The sequence below is a fragment of the Rhinolophus sinicus genome, chromosome 17 (genome assembly GCF_057876585.1).
Source record: "Rhinolophus sinicus isolate RSI-liver-muscle chromosome 17, RSI-T2T, whole genome shotgun sequence".
In the NCBI taxonomy this organism is placed as follows: domain Eukaryota; kingdom Metazoa; phylum Chordata; class Mammalia; order Chiroptera; family Rhinolophidae; genus Rhinolophus; species Rhinolophus sinicus.
Genome location: NC_142517.1, coordinates 4,973,080 through 4,989,164, shown reverse-complemented (window position 1 = coordinate 4,989,164; position 16,085 = coordinate 4,973,080). Strand labels below are relative to the sequence as shown.

Genomic DNA, 16,085 nt, shown 5'->3' with positions numbered 1-16,085 from the left:
GGGAGGGGCCTGCCACCTTCTGGTTTGCCTTGATCTATAATTCATGCGCAGTGCGTATCTACTCCAGTTTCAAGGCTCTGTGTTTGTGTATGTATTGCTCACAGGTTAAAAGAGCAAAGCCTGGAATGCAGAACATGCTGAATAAACAGTGATTCCATTACTGACTGGTTGGCTGGGCCACATAGCCTGCTCCAGGTGTGCATAGGAGGTGGGGCTTCCATAGCAGAAGTGCCGGTTCATGGCCCTGTCCCAGGTCAGGTGGACTTGCTTTAGGCTAAGGGCTCCTGCCTCCTGACAGCCTCTGAGGACCAGAACACGGGACACACCCCATCCCTTTCTAAAAATGTGCTGTTCTAGGCTCTGTCCCCTGTTGGTGCCGGGTGACCTCCTGAATGCACCTCCAGTGGGAAGTTGGATGCTGGGTCCTTATGGCATCTGATATTGACTCAACCAAAGATGCAAATGCTTTCAAATAGGGGTTGTGAGGTGTATCTTTTGGAGAGTTTGTTTCTTGGTCACTCCATTGTCGGCAAGAAGAGTGTTCCAACTGTACATGAAAACAAGTGACGGCAGGGAGCTTTGGCCAGTTGGCGCCCTGCCATTTGCTCTGCCTCCTGGGTGCCACTTGGTGTGAAAACAATGCAGGCAGTGAGCCAAGCAACTATCCCTGGGGACTGAGATTCTTGTGAGAAAAGGTGCACTGGGGGGATGCGAGCTAAGGTTTACCATTGAGGCAACCCACTGAAGAAGAGCAAATTTGTTGAAGAGAGGAAGCAAAATAGAGCAATACCATCTTTCCCTTGCATTGGGTTTTTATGTTTCTGTCTAAAACATACTATGAGGGAAATGCAATTTGGTTCCTCTCACCCCTTCCTCCGCCAAAATAAACTACACATCCTAGCCCTGCAAATAAATAATCTCACAAAAGAAGAAGGGAGGAAATAGAATCCCCAGCGTCCTGCAGGTATCGGCTTGGACTCCCGCAGTGACTGAAGGCGGTGGGCGCTCCAGCTGCACAGGAGGTCCTCAGGGGCCCAGAGGAACAGGAGCTGGACTGAGTTGGCCTCTGGAGAGTCAGCTAGTTCTGGAAAGTTCCATCATCGTTCCCTCTCTTTTCTGAAGCTGTTTGACTATATTTGGAACGTAATTTTAACCTAATGAAATTTCGAGGTCTTTGTTTGCCATCAAAATAACCAACCCTTTCTCCGTTTCACTCTGTGAGTTGCTTTTCTTTTTGGCCCCTCTGCCCTCTGTCTCACTTAGGCTGACATTCTGAAGACATGCACTATGAGTTGAGAATTGATGGATTTCTTCCATGTTAAATCCTTTAAGCATCAGCCAGATGTTCTGTTCTGTAGAGAAGGTCAATATTTGTATGAGAAGTTGGAATGTACAAAGCTCTGGGTGCTGTCCTAGTCCGTTAGGCCAGAAAGAGACATTTGCATGCTGTTGTTGTTGTGAACCACATGGTGGAGTTTGTCTTGATCGTACCTATTTTGCAGATAAGAAAAGTGAGGCTGGGGTGGGGCTCTAACAGCCCCTCAAGTTTACATAGGCAGGTGGCACTACAGAAACACTCAGGCACAGCAAATGGTGAAGAGCTGCTGATGAGGCGTGAGTGATTTGAATGATGCTATTCTTTCTGTTTTTTCCCTAGAGTGTGATTCCTGAGGAAGAGGATCATCATTTTTGGTAAACAAAACAAGTCCAGAACCTGAGAGAGAGAAAACGACATATGCTGACGACTCTTTGGAACAAATTTCCTCTTGGAATCTACCCTGTGGCTTAGTCTTCAAACCAGAGGTTCATCCTGCCCAGGAAACGGTGAGTTCTTTGCTCTTTTAACGTTATAACGTTAATGTGGATCATCCTGGATTTGTTGAGAGTGACAGAGACGGGTGGTCAAAAAATGGAAGAATCAGACTGGAGATTTAAAAAAGTAACCTAAGAAAACAAAACAACCACCATGTCTAGCAGGGGCGGAATTCCAGGGTGCCTGTGTAAATTAGAAAACTGGTCTTTTTCTTCCGGGGAGTGATAAAATGGTGCTTCATTCCATCAGAAAACAGTGCAGGTGGTCCATACAGTTAGAGCTAGAACACGTGGTTTCCGGTCTTGTAGGTTTTCTAGCTGAAAGAAGGGCAGAGCTAGCAGGTACTCATGTGAGATATAGTCCCATATCCTCCGAGATAAGCAATGTGAGACTCTCCCCGGCGAAGGGCTGGCTAGCCTGGGGGCCAAGACCGGTGCCCGTTCCCTGTGGTCCTGATTGTGTCGCGTGGAGTGAATGACACCGGCCACAGTCTGTGCCTCACTGTTGAGCCGTGGCATCCATCCTGTGCAGTGAGATTCCATTGTTTCTGAAACAGGAGCCATGAAACGCGGGTCTCCTCCCCCTTCCCAGCCTCCCAGGGTAAAGCTACCATGCCTTCCTGCCCTTAAAGTCTAACCATTTGATTCTGTTCCTTTCAGATGGCCAACGTGAAGATAAGATTGATATATATTTCCTTTTTTGTTCTGGGAGCCCTTTGTTTGTATTTCAGCATGAACAATCTGTCTCTTTTTAAAGAAGAGCCATTTGTTCTCAAGAAAGAACACGGGAAGTTCCTCCAGCTCCCCGATGTGGACTGCCAGCAGAATCCCCCTTTCCTGGTAGTGCTGGTGACCTCATCCCACAGACAGATGCTTGCTCGCCTGGCCATCCGGAACACATGGGGAAGAGAAAAGGTTGTGAGAGGAAAACGGATAAAAACATTCTTCCTCCTGGGGCTCAGCCCCAGTAAGGACATAGAGAGAGCGGTGGCCCAGGAGGCCCAGCAACATCGCGATATCATCCAGAAGGACTTTGTGGATGTTTATTTCAACCTGACTCTGAAGACCATGATGGGTATAGAGTGGATCCACCACTTCTGTCCTCAGGCGGCTTTCGTGATGAAAACAGACTCCGACATGTTTGTCAATGTCTACTATCTGACCGAACTACTGCTGAAGAAAAACAGGACAACTAGATTTTTCACCGGCTTCTTAAAGATGAACGAATTTCCGATTAGGTCAAAGTACAATAAGTGGTTTGTCAGCAAATATGAATATCCGTGGGACAAGTACCCACCTTTTTGCTCTGGCACGGGCTATGTTTTCTCCAGTGATGTTGCGAGTCAGGTGTATAATGTTTCTGAAAGCATCCCCTTCATTAAACTAGAAGACGTCTTCATGGGGCTCTGCCTGGCAAAACTGAAAATCAGACTGGAGGAACTCCACTCCAAGCAGACCTTCTTCCCGAACGGGTTGAGCTTTTCTACCTGCCGTTTTAAGACGATTGTGGCCTGCCATTTTATCAAGCCTCAGGAGATGGTGAGCTACTGGCAGGCTCTGGAAAATTCTGTAGGAGAAGAGTGTCCAGCTGAGTGAGAGAGGCCCGGGGCACATCTGGACACACTTCAGACAACCCATGGTGATGGCTTTGGAAAGACCTTTGGATGGCATTGCTGAGAATCATTAGGGGTAGGGAGGGAGGGCGAGAGGGAGAGGGATGAAGGACGGTGAGGATGGCCTCCGGTAGGGATCAGACCTAAACTAGAATGTGAGCTCAGATGAAACCGCTGATGAATTTCCACTTAGTGCCCTCAAGCAATAATAGATTCCATTTTATAAGTACTTCCACTGTTGCACTGGGTGTTTGATTTACACCTACGCTTTCTCATTTCAGGGGCTAGCGTCATGTGAGGTGGTGGGTGTTATCATCCCCATTTGCACAGGAGGAGACAGTGGCTTAGCGAGGTACAGGAATCTGCCCCAAAACTCACAGCCAACAAACACTGGAGCAGGGAGGAAAATCCAGGGCTGTCAGAATCCAGCCGCTGTCCCTGACTTGGTGCGCCCCTCCCTTGGGAGAGAACAATGGTGAAGAGGCTGGGAGGACAGGCTTGCTGCTGGCACCCTTCAGTCTATTTCAGGACTTGCCTCCTTCACAGCTCCCAACCCTTGTGCTCTTTAATGCTAAGACGGGGGTGAACACACCACCCCCAGCTCCCTTCATTTCTGTGATGGATCTGGCTGGACACTGAGTCCCCATTAGCAAGCAGCACGACACTCCGCTCATAGCAGAGCCCATCCCAGAAGATGTCTGCAGTGGCTGCAGCTCAGCCCCCCGAGAAGTGGCCAGCTCCAGACAAATCGATTTTTATAAGTTTTGCTCAGAAATCACTGCAAAGCCTGGCCTGGCATACAGACTTCTGGTCACACTGCTGATCTCCCCAAGAGCATGGCGTCTCCTCTGAGCCAGCTGTGGTATCCCGTCTGTTTGCTTCGGATGCCCTCGGTCTACTGTGGGTCTCTGAGTTCAAATTGGAGGGCAGTTGGCTGCAAGGTGGGGTCTGTGGAGGATTCTGGGAGGTTTTCTGGGAACTCAGGTGGATTGAAGTCAAGTCCTTGAGAGGATTCCCTCGGACACTGAGCGCCGAAGTGAGCCCTGGTCAAGGGAGGTCGGTCCTCCTGTGTCTACTTCCCAAGCTGGACCCAAGCTCATCTTTGAATTTCTTGTGTGGCTAACAGACAAGTGAGTTTTGTGGTGGGGAGTTTAATCTTCAGTTTTCTTCTCCCTGGAGGATTGTCTGAGCCTGTTCTGCAGGGTGGTGTGAAAAAGAGGCACTTCTTAGCAAGGGTCTTTGCCCTTCAGCCACTGGCACATTCCATGCAAGGCCATCTTGCTCCTGGTCACAGGAGTATGTGGTTCTTATTTCGTACTTTACCTGACTTAATTTTACCAGCACTCAAGGCAGAGGCCTCACATAGCTGTGTGACTCAGAAATGTTGGACTAAGTTCTGACCCGAACTCAGGAAGAGATATTTGCTGCAAAATGGTCATGGTGATGTGAAATTGCAAAACGAGGTCTGGCATTCTATTTTGTGCAGCACTTTTCATGTCTGGGTTGAGCAGCTTCTTTGCAGGTGTGTTTCCTTATCCTGGCTGTCCTAAACATGTTGGGTCATGTTCAGAAAAACCTCCTTCTCAGGTGGGAACATCAGGGACTTTGTGTATTATTTGAAGCCCAGATTTTTTCATAGCCATGTCCTTGGTCCCATAGGATGAGCTGCCTCTGATCCAGGAGATAATGGTAGGTTTTGAGGGTGAAGCTGTTGGTCTGGCAGTAGTGCTGGGTCTGTGCTTAGATGTCCACCTTGTCTGATGTGCATGTCCTGGGACAGGTGGGTAAGATGTGGCTGAGGCCAGTCAAGCCAGCGGTATCTGCGTGAATGGCTCAGGGTCTGGTCTTCTCAGCATCAGCCTGCAGTCCATGGCCACAGGGGCCCAAGAGCATAGGCAGCCTCCACATACAGCCTCAGTGTCTCCTTAAAGGATTTTCTGTCAAACGCACGTTTCCCCCACTCTATTTCTTTATATAGTGAAGAATGTTTTCCTCTAGGGATACCTTATTTCCTGGCTATAGAACTTGGACCTAAGAGCTCATTCAGTCCTGCCTTCATGTAGGAGGAAAATAAAGCCGCAAGAGACCCAGACACTTGCCCAGGATATCACAGCTAGTTGGGGAATGCAGGTTCCAGCTCAGGTTGTTTCATTACACCATCTTGCCTTGTTCTTGAGAGTCAGAAACTGGGAAAGCATGAATTCAGAGGCAAAGCCATGCTTTTACACTGACACTAAATATTGGTTTCAGAATGGGGCTGGAGAGGAGGCAGGCTGGTGTTACGGTGGCTTTGCCCACAGGCACCCAGACAGTAACGCTGGTGATAACAAATGCACTTTGCCAGGTCCTGAGATAAGGCCTGTACATGTATTACCTCCTTAAATGCTCACAATAGCTCTACTGGGAGGTTACTGCCAGTATCCCTGCTTTACAGGTGAGGAAACTGAGGGGGCAAGAGAGGTTGAATCGCTAGGTTGAGGTCACATAACTGAAAGTCGCAGAAATATGTTGTGAGCCCCAGCTGTCAAGGGCACTGTGTGTTGGTAACACGCAGCCCTGTGGTCCCCCAGGCTGTCAGCTGACCCTCTCTCAGTGGCCACGAGGACGCAGAAGCTCCCTGCGTTGGCTGCTCACGCTGCGTCTCCGGGTGCTTCCTCAGTGTCCCGCCACCACACATGCCTACCCTTAGCGTCTCAACCCCGATATCCTGCCTTCCACTGGGACTGGAGGGAGGAGTCGCTGGGGGCTCCCGTGGTGCCAGCCTCTCCACTTTTGGACTTGATTCCTAGCTCTTTTTACCTCGTGCAAAGTGAGACACCTGCCCGTTTCATGTTCACCCTTGCTGTCCATTTCCCCCTCTCTGCCGGATGGCCCCACAAGTACGCATGCGTGCTGCCATTTCCTATCTAAAAAAACATCAGCCACCTTCCTTGGATACCACGTTTCCCTTTACTGCCCTGTTTCTGCACCATTTTTGCACTTGAACCCCTAAGGGGAGTTTTAGGTTTGTCGTCTGAAATTCCTCTCCTTTCTGAAATCACCTCTGTTCAGATTTTGGGGCCCCACTCCCCCAGATGGTTGTCATTGAGGTCACTGATGACCTGCATTGCTGGGTCCACGGTCCTCCTCTGGGCTGAGCACAGCTGGTCTTGCTGCTTCCTGGCCCTGCTCTCGTCTCTGGCTTTGCTGGTCACGCCTTTCCTGTCTCCTTTGCTTGTCCGTGTCTTTGCTCTGACTTCTAATGTGGGAGTGCTTCAGGCCCAGCCTCAGCCCCCTTTCTTCCCGGGCTCCATTCTGTGCTCTGGGGGGGTCTCATCCCACCTCAGGGTTTTAAATGTCCCGCATCGTGTTGATAGTGCCCTGTAAATCTGTAGCTCAGAACTCGCTCTTGCTTTTCTGTCTTGCACGTTCCACTGCCTACCTGACGTTGCATAATGAGCAAATCCACAACTGAACTTCTGGTGGCCCCTCCTCACTCCTCATCTGCTTGACTCGCAGCCTTCACTACCTCAGGTGATGGACACTCCACCCTTGCAGCCACCCTGACTCCTCCCTCAGCCGAGGCATCCACAGACACTGTTGGCTGTCCTTTCAAATTATACCCAGGAACTGACCACTTCCCACCGTGTTCACTGCTGCCACCTCGTTCGAGTTCCGGTCACCTCTCACCTGTGTTGCGGCAGTAGCTTCTACCTGGCCTCTTGGCTTCCATCACTACATCTCTTTGGTCTGTTCCCCAAACAGCACCCAGAGTGCTCTTTGAAAACATAGATCATAGCATCTCACTTCTCTATTCAAAACTGTCCAGTGGCTTCCCGTCTTCATGTCAGAGCCACACCTTCAGTATCACTGTCTGCCTCTGCTGCTCTGGACCTCACCCCTTCTCCCCTTGCTCACTTGGCCTCCCTGAACAGTGATACTCTTCCAGCTGCACCGGCCTCCATGCTCTTCCTAGAACATCCCAGACATGCTCCACCCCCTTCAGGGCCTTTGCACTGGCTGTTCTCTCTGCCAGTATCACCCTTTCCACAGATACGCTCGTGGCCCATTCCTTTGCCTCCTTCAAGTCTTTGGCCAGTTTATTGCCTTTTTAATGAGACCTGCTTTGCCCTCTCATAGGAAATTGCAACTCATGGTGCCACCCACCTCCCCTTACCTTGTTATGCTTTTCCCATTGTCTAACAAAGTATAGAATGTCTAGCATAAGTCTACTGTGTTTGTTGTTTACATTTGATTCCACTTGAGCAGCAGCCTTGTGCAGGAATGGATCTGTTTTCTTCACTGATGCACTCACGCTCTTAGCACAGCTCCTGCCACATAGTAGGTATTCAATAAATATCTGCCGAATGGAACTGCAATGACCTTTATGGAAGGTGGTTTTAGAGGGGAATAGATGAACATCGTGTGAAAGGGGAAGGATTTCTAAAGCATAGCCTTCACTATGGTTCCAGATGAACCAGTAAATGGGAAAACGGGTATGTTTTTACTGAAAACTGTGACCTGAAAACCTGGAAGTGCTGTACAGCAGTGCTTCTTGACCTCATGCCCTCTACCCCCCTTTTGTATAATGGTAAACCTCACACACTGAGAAGTAGATAAAATCCTGTAATGCCCTCCACGTGCCTGTACCCAGCCTCCCACACAGCCCATCTGTTCTCATCTACAACCTTCTCCTGTTTTGATGATTATAGAAATGAGCCTGTTTCCCTCAACTGTATCCAACTTTTAGTCTTAGGAGAATGACAACCACAAACCAAGTTGTCAGGAAATATACATGGGATCATGAAAGTGACTTTTCAGTCCAGTTGTCTTCTGTATATGAATAACTACATATGTATGCATTCTTGGGACACCAAAAACCACACTGTGCCAACATTTGAGGTTATTTTTCCAAACCAGAACCACAAAGCAATGTCAGCTCTCTTGAGCTGTGCGAGTGAATTCTGGACTTGGGACTTGGTGTCCTGGGACCTGGCCAGTCCACACATGAACATGTAGATGGTCCTCGGTTACCCAGGAAAGGTGTCACTTTCTGAGTCCGCTCTGACCCCACTGAAGGGATTCATTGCTGAAAGCCTGGCCTGGGTTAGGAGACGGTTTCTCTGATAAACAAGCCTGCTGTATAGATTTCAAGGACTGTGGTTAATAATAGAAGACTGAAGTTTAATTGAATACGTTCTACTTGAACTAAAACTATTTGTACACTATGGAAGGGAATGAACCACTTTAATGTGACAGCAAACAGAAATTGCAGGGCATTTTATAAAGTGTAGTTCCTGCCTTTTATTTAATTACTGAACACCGTCCCTTTGCTACCCAGTCTCATAGACATCTAAGATGAATTACATCTTAGATGGGTGGAAATCCTAATATCACAGCTACTTCTCGTAGATGGTACTTTTGTCCGCAGGTCTAATGAAATTCTTCTAACACTCCTGCCCTCCTTTCATGCATCACAGTGATTTCATTCTTAGAAATCTTTGTACCCTTTCATGTCTCCCACACATTGTTTTTCTTGACACTGTCTATTCATGTTGCATGAAAATTCAGGCGGTTTTACTTCCTCTTATGCTCTGAGGTTAACCACCTTGTCCTCACATTCTCACTTGGAACACAGTGCCTGGAAACCCCACAATTATCTTGCTCTTTTTTTTTTTTTTTTTTTCTGCTGTCAAAGCATGAATGGCCTGGGGATCACATTCCTCATTTCTACACATGATGACAACTGCAAGAAAATGTGAAACAGTTTCAAGTGAAAGTAGAATTTAAAGAGGCTGCAAAGACCTGGTCTGTTTAGTTAGGTATAAAAACCAAGATTTTGAGAATTTGTGCTTCATCTCAGCTCTCAGATTTCCTCACCCTCAACGTGACATGGTGCCATACTGTTTTGATTTTTTAAAAAATTAAATGTACTTAATTCTTACTTGTCTGAAAGCCACATAGCACTTGTATAAAAAGAAAGGACAGAAAAATCCAAACCAACAAAAACTCACACATCTTCTCTCCTTGAGCTTTGTACCTCAATTCAACAGCCTGGTTAACTTCTCCGGGACACCCCAAAGGTGCATGGAAAGCAGGATATCTAAAACCACCTCCACATTACCCTCCCCCAAGCCCGGTCTTTCCCCAGTGCTTCCCGTCTCAGGAAAGGTTGTCACTGTCCACCTGCCCATCCAGTTCTGCAGGCCAGAAATCATCCTGCGGTTTTCCTCTCCCTCATGGGCCTGCCATGTCTCATGGTTGCCAGTGCCTGTGGACTTGGCCTCTTCTTTCCATGTCTGCCATTGTAACCTCAGTCCAGGTCACCATCTTGGTTCAACTGGACTCAGGCCACGTCCTCTTAATTAGTCTCACGGATCTCAACCTGTTCTCCACTTTACATCCAGCATCTTTCCCCCCACCCCCCACAAAAAGCAGATATGATTAAGAAACTCAGAGATACAAGGAAGCTGAGTGATTGCCCCTGGGCACCCTGTCCTGTCCATGAGCTGTGGGCTATTCCAGAGGTCAGATTGTTGACCCCAACTCCTGCTGGGCACCCCAGCACTGCTCTAGTCCCCAGAGGCTGACAGAAGTACTGAAATGGACTTTTAAAATGAAATGAATTATTTTCACGTGAGTTCTTTGATCCTGTTGCATGTGGTTGGGCTGCCTGCATTTGAATTTTATCTCCCTCCCTCACTCCCATAAGCAAGTTACCGATCTTCTTTGACCTCAGTTTTCTTATCCGAAAAATGGGACCACAGTAGTTCCCACCTCACGGGGTTACTGGGTTGGTTGAGACAGTGCATGTAGATCGCTCAGTAGCTGGGTGCTGTGATGATGACCAATGTGTAGGCTGTGACTTTGTCGCATACTGTGATGGCATATGTTTAGTGATCTGTGTGTGAATCAAGAAATCTCTGGGCTGAGTCTTTGAGACTTTGTTTCAGTTCTTGAATCAGTTTAGTTCCTTTCTCTCCTTTGAATCTTCCTTGGAACTCTTAGAGAAATTCTTATACCTGTGGTGTTCTTCAGAATTGCAGACCACAGTGTTCTAGACTTGGTTAATGTAGAATGTATGAAAATCTGAACTGGTAAAAAAAAAATGGAGCTGGAATGTGCCTTAGAGATCATCTTCAGTTTAAACAACAGCCTCCTTTTTACAGATGAGAAAACCAAGGCTCAGGAAAATGGAGTGACTTTGATAAGTTCTTCAGTTTGCAGCATCTCCAGGGTTAGAAATCTGCCTCAGAAAGGTCACATCAGTACTTTGTTCTTTTATTTGTTCATTCATTGGGCAGATATGCTCAATGCTTTTTATGAGCTGTCAGGAATGAGGGTCAATCTGAGGCTCTTGGCAAAGAGAGCTTTAGCTGGGCAAATATGCAATCTCACAAAGATGACTAGGGCATTTGTCCTCTTGGCAATCAAAGGAAGAAGTGTTTATTCAGTGCCTTCTCTGTGGACACACATCATAAATCATTTCTACATTTCTTTCTCATTGAATCTTCATGACAGCCATTTGAGGCAATGATTCTTATTGTAATCAGCCCCATAGTTTTGAGTTGAGGAGGCTGAGGTTCAGCGTGACTCAGTGACTTGCCCCAGGGGCTCAGACATGGCAGAGACCTAGCTCCTTAGCCTTCAATATCTTGCCTTCCCTAGGGCAAGGTTGGTGAGTCCTCCCACGGTGCCCAAAGATGGGCAAAGCACCAGCCCAAGGGGTCTGCCATCTTGTCCCTTTTCCTGTGTGTTGCCACGTCTTTTCTGTGTTGACACACATCTCCAGCTGCTCCTTCCTTGTCCTATCTGACCTGGGACTCAGCCCTTTGTCATCTGCGGCATTCCCAGGAATGTCCTGTTTAGCTGAGTCCTTCCTGGTCCTATCTGACCTGGGACTCAGCCCTTTGTCATCTGCGGCGTTCCCAGGAATGTCCTGTTTAGCTGAGTCCTCCAACCTGTCCTGTCCCTGTCAGCCCCATCTTGAGGTCACTCATGTTTCCTTCTGATGTTTCAATTGAATGTCTGGCTTCAGAACAGGAACCCCTCCTGTCCAATCCAGCCCACTTTCCACTGCTCTCTCCCTATAGCCCTTGCAAAACAGGCCATCTCTCAAAAGAGTGTGGGTTCAACACTAGACATGTGGCTTCTATCAGTGTGTGTGTGTGAGTGTGTGTGTGTGTGTGGTATGGAGTGTGAGTGTGGAGTGTGTGTGAGAAATGTGCTGTGTGTGTCGTGTGTCGTGTATATATGTGGCGCGTGTGTGTGTATGTGTGTGTATGTGTGTGTGTGTGTGTGTGTGTGCCGAGGTTCTGACGAGAGGCACTATACTCAGTGGCAGCTGGTTTCTGAAAGTTTTCTGCTCTACGCAAGAGCCTGTGACGGGCAGTAAGAAGAGCAAGGCCACGTTTGCTTACATAGGACGTAAAAGATCAGGCTCCCTCAGGGCTCTCCTCAGCCATTGGGGCGACAGCATGGAGTTTGAGCGATCTCATTTATTCTCACGTTTGCACAGTCGTGCACTTATTACACAGCAGGTACGTGACACGTGCCACCTGTGGTGTGGAGGAAACACTGGCTGCAGTGACGGGCATCAGTCACATTATTCAGAGATGTTCCCAAATGCCAACTTCCAGACAGAATAAGACAGAGTGAAATAAAGTGGAAGATATCAAATAGCCTATTGAATATGGCTGTGTTTCTTCCAAGCAAGAGCTGTGCGGGCACTGCTGTGTAGTCATCTGCACACTTAGCCTTGGTCCACAGGCTGAAAGGAGATAGGCTGGGCCTGGGTGATGCTCATGGACTCCCCACACGAACATTCTCCAGACTGTGACAGGTGGCATAATTCACAAGTCTGAGTTAATATAACAGCTGCTGTGCCTCCTCCTTTGAAAAATGGATTAGAAGATACATATCTTTTCTCTGTGTCTCCCATTTGGAAGTATTTGTTTTCTCATGATTTTTTGCAAAGAATTAATTTTCAGCACTTGTCACAGCAGGACTGACATCTTAGCAATTTCCCAGGAGATCGTGAACTTCTGTCAGGCTTCCTCTTCTCTCTTTTTGGATCCCTGGTGGGGTGCCTGGTGGAGAGGAGACACTTGATAATTATCTATTGGGTTTCAAGGTGATTTCCCCAAACAGGTTTTCAGGCAGAAGGGTGGGCTGGAGTAGACGCAGTGAACTATGAGTTCCCTTCAAACATAAATTCCTGAACCTCTTTTATCGATTGTTATTGCCACCTATTTTTGTTTCTGTTTAGTTCCATGTGATTCAAAAATCTGTATGTGAACAGCAGGGAAATTTATCATGGGCTGAGATGTATTTGAAATAAACTCTCAATTAAGTCTGTGGGAGAGGAAACATGCTTACATTCTCTGTGTGAATATAGATGGAAGGATTTGAAGCTTGTGGCCCCCGGACACTTAGAAGCATGGATTCTTCTCTATTTTCCTGCTTTTCAAATATGACTACCAGGAAGGGGCCCCTGCTCTCAGATTGGCCCTGGAGATGAGTGGTGAAGCTGCCCGTCCCGTGTGGGGCAGAGAGCCGTGAAGGGCTGGATGGGCACAGAGTGAGGAAGCAAGATTGCGTCCTCGGGTCGGCCGACTGGAGTGCTGACAAACAACAAATTAGTTTTTAATTAAAAAAACCCAATTTCTTCCTTATCAGATATAATCAACCTTAAACATGTAAGTGGAAAAATGAATTCCATAGCCAAATGTACTTTTTGGTGTCACATTGTTTTGCAATGTCTGTTTGTTCTACTACTTCCGTTCTCTGGTTTAAGAAATTGGTGCCTGATGCATACAGCGCTAGGGTGCCAGTGTGGCTTTTCCACAGCCTGGCCTGTTGCTCCTGCCACACGCATACTCCGGGGAAGTCAGTGGTCTCAAGCATCTAGTCTTTTAGTCCCTAGAGATAAACCAAAGAGGTGATGACACCCTTAGTTAAATTCTGCTTTGGGAAATATCTGATGAGGGCGAATTGACTTATTTTATACCTGGTGAAATAAGACATCAAGAAAAATCCAGCATGACTGGAAATTATTTAATGCCAATGGAGGAGACTTTGTGGTCAAATTTTGTTTTTCCTAAAAGACAAGAAATAAAAGTAAATTTATATGTTACCGATTGGTATTTGAAAATGTTGTCTCCCTGTATTTTAGTGGGATCAGCTAGACGCTTATCATATTGTGAGAGTGGGCATATATATTATATTATGATTTATTAATAACAGTACATGATCTAATAAAAATTAAATTATTAAAATAGCATAACGCACTTATGTCAGTTCTAAACTGTAGACAGACATGATAAACTTGGGCTCTTCCTGAAAATTGGGCAACGTATGGTCTAAACTGGACAATCTTTTATTTTATTCTATGTGATTTCTATATTTTGTGCTTGGGAAAATATTTTTAAAATTTGACTTTGATTTTATATGTTTAGAAAAATATGCTGAATAACTTTGACATGCTGACTTTGTAAGAGATGGTGATTTCTTGTTTCACTTGGATTTTGGAAACAAAGACATGGGGCCCTAACTCGTGGAGGGTCCTTATCGGGGCAGGGTCTCGGTGAGTGGAGAGGGCCAAGGTATCCTGTCGGAAACTATACGCCCAGAGCATTTTCTTTCTCTCAGGTATATTTATATTTTTTAAAAGCTGTCATTTAAGTTTAAGAAACCAAGCTTTGTGGATTGATATGGATTAGAATCTCCACGCTGATTTATCTCTGAGGTGTAGAATGGATCCTTGATCTTTTAAAGTGTCACTTAAATGGAAATAAAGTGATTGAAACCGATGTGTTTTCTTTGATGTTAGCGTGTATTTGCCATAATTCTTGTGATAATGTGGACCTGGAAATCGCTGTCTACCTACGCTCTTCGCAGGCTGCATCCCCAGCCTGTCTCAGAAATAAAAGAGAAGTTGGAGGAGAGAGGCGGAGTGTGCAGGGATGTGTGTCAGGGGAGGGGGGTGTGGGCCTGGAGATGGGCGGAGAGCGGAATGTCTTCTGAGGATGAAAGGCCTGCTCTTCCCCACCCTCCAGCCAGGCCTTGTCCTCCCTCCGTGGTCCCCTCAATGACCATCCTGCCCACCTGTCGTTCTGCTTCCCCTCACAGACTCCAGTCCCATCACTCTCTCCTCCCACCCTATCTGCAGTTCCAGTTGCTCCCTCCCTTCTAGAACATTCTCACCACACACAAACATGCTCTCTCACTTCCCACTCAGGGACAACTTTCTAGACCTCCTTCCTTTGCTACTACTTCCCTCTTTCTCTTTTTCTTCCTTTAACACTAAAACTTCTCCAAAGAACAGCCTTCTCGTTGCCACACCTCCTCAGCTCCCATTTTATCCTCACCTCGTCCCTGCACAGTAAACGTTCTGGTGGAATCTCCAGTGCTCTCCATCTGGCTGGCAGCGGCATCTTGCCGGAGCCCTAGTGCCATCTGGTATCCCAGAGCCTAGCCTTCTCCCTAAGACTCCCGTCCGCTGGCTTCTGGGACACCACATCGTGCTGTATTTCCTCTCACCTCACCTCCTGGTTTCCTTTGCTGGCCCCCCCACCCCTTTCTAACCCTGCCAGCCAGCATTCTGGAGCACTCCAGGGCTAAGAGCTCAGACTCTCTTCCTCTCACTGACACTTGCTCTAAGTCAAATTACATTTCCATGTGTCTTAGTCAATTGGGGTTGCCATTCAGAATACCACAGGCTGAGTGAGTTAACAGAAATGTATTTGTTCTTAGTTCTGGAACCTGGAAATCCAAGATCAAGGTGTCAGCCAGGCTGGTTCCTCCTGAGTTCGTTCTCCTGGACTTGTAGGTGATCATCTTTTCCTATGTCTTCATGTGGTCGTCCCTCTGTGTGTCTGTCAGTTCTAATCTCTTCTTATAAGGACACCAGTCAGGTTGGAGTAGGGCCCATCCCAGCAACATCATTTGACCTTACCTGCAAATACAGTCACATTCTCAGGCCTTCATATAAGTAACAATTTGAACACGCCAAATGCAAACCTAGTACAATCGCTATCACCTCTTTCTAGCCCCCAACTTCTGCCAGTTTTAGTTGCCATTTATCCAAAATTCCATTCTTACCTGTCCTGCCAAAAAATGATAAAGTTGCCTATTGTATTACCAGTGCCCTATTTTCCTACAATCCTTTACATTAGGTGAGCCATTTTTGTAGGTAGAAAGTGAACAATATAATATCAGCAATTTTATATGGTTCTAGCTAATACTTATGTATTGGTTTATACAATTACACATGTTACCTCACTTAACTCTTCCTAGCAATTACTGAGTAGGGCCACTGTCCCCCAAACATAATGCTGTTCAAGCAAACATAGAATAAACAGAAACTTCTGTCATCGGAGGGTTGGGAGTGGCCGCAGATGCCTGGTGAGAAGCATGTTTGATCATGGTCCATAGACACGGGCGGGAGGCATGGACATGCTGACTGGAGTCTCCCAGAACTCTAAAGAGTCATGGGTGCGTTACCACTGTGGTTTCTACCTAAGTGACCCTTTCTATACCCACCTTATAGTTCTGCTTTCCAGGACAGTACACCTGCATGAACTTAATGAAATAATGTAGATACACCAATTTCTAAATGCTTATTAGCCGCTCATTTAAGCTAGTCAGGACTAGTGGACTCATGGGCAGAAAAAGTAGACA

At 46.9% G+C, this 16,085-nt stretch overlaps 2 protein-coding genes across 4 annotated transcripts in view; both read left to right on the top strand.

The window, feature by feature from the left end:
- The first annotated feature begins 1,690 nt into the window (after window positions 1-1,690).
- B3GALT5 (beta-1,3-galactosyltransferase 5) lies at window positions 1,691-14,215 on the top strand. The gene is made up of 2 exons (XM_074325253.2): window positions 1,691-1,824; window positions 2,473-14,215. The coding sequence occupies exon 2, from the start codon at window positions 2,473-2,475 to the stop codon at window positions 3,406-3,408; it is 936 nt and encodes a 311-aa protein (XP_074181354.1). The 5' UTR covers window positions 1,691-1,824; the 3' UTR covers window positions 3,409-14,215.
- Window positions 1,693-16,085, top strand: part of IGSF5 (immunoglobulin superfamily member 5) — a 92,651-nt gene continuing 78,258 nt past the window's right edge. For 2 of the 3 annotated variants that reach the window (XM_088794421.1, XM_088794416.1), the window contains exon 1: window positions 1,693-1,824. The gene's annotated coding sequence lies outside the window, so the exon portion shown is untranslated. Of the gene's footprint in view, window positions 1,825-4,448; window positions 4,556-16,085 lie in introns of those variants that run through there. The other variant, XM_088794420.1, reaches the window with a different exon arrangement.

What these genes read in the sequence shown, in the direction of transcription:
- B3GALT5 (XM_074325253.2), top strand. Translation starts at nt 2,473, where the DNA reads ATGGCCAACGTGAAGATAAGATTGATATATATTTCCTTTTTTGTTCTG.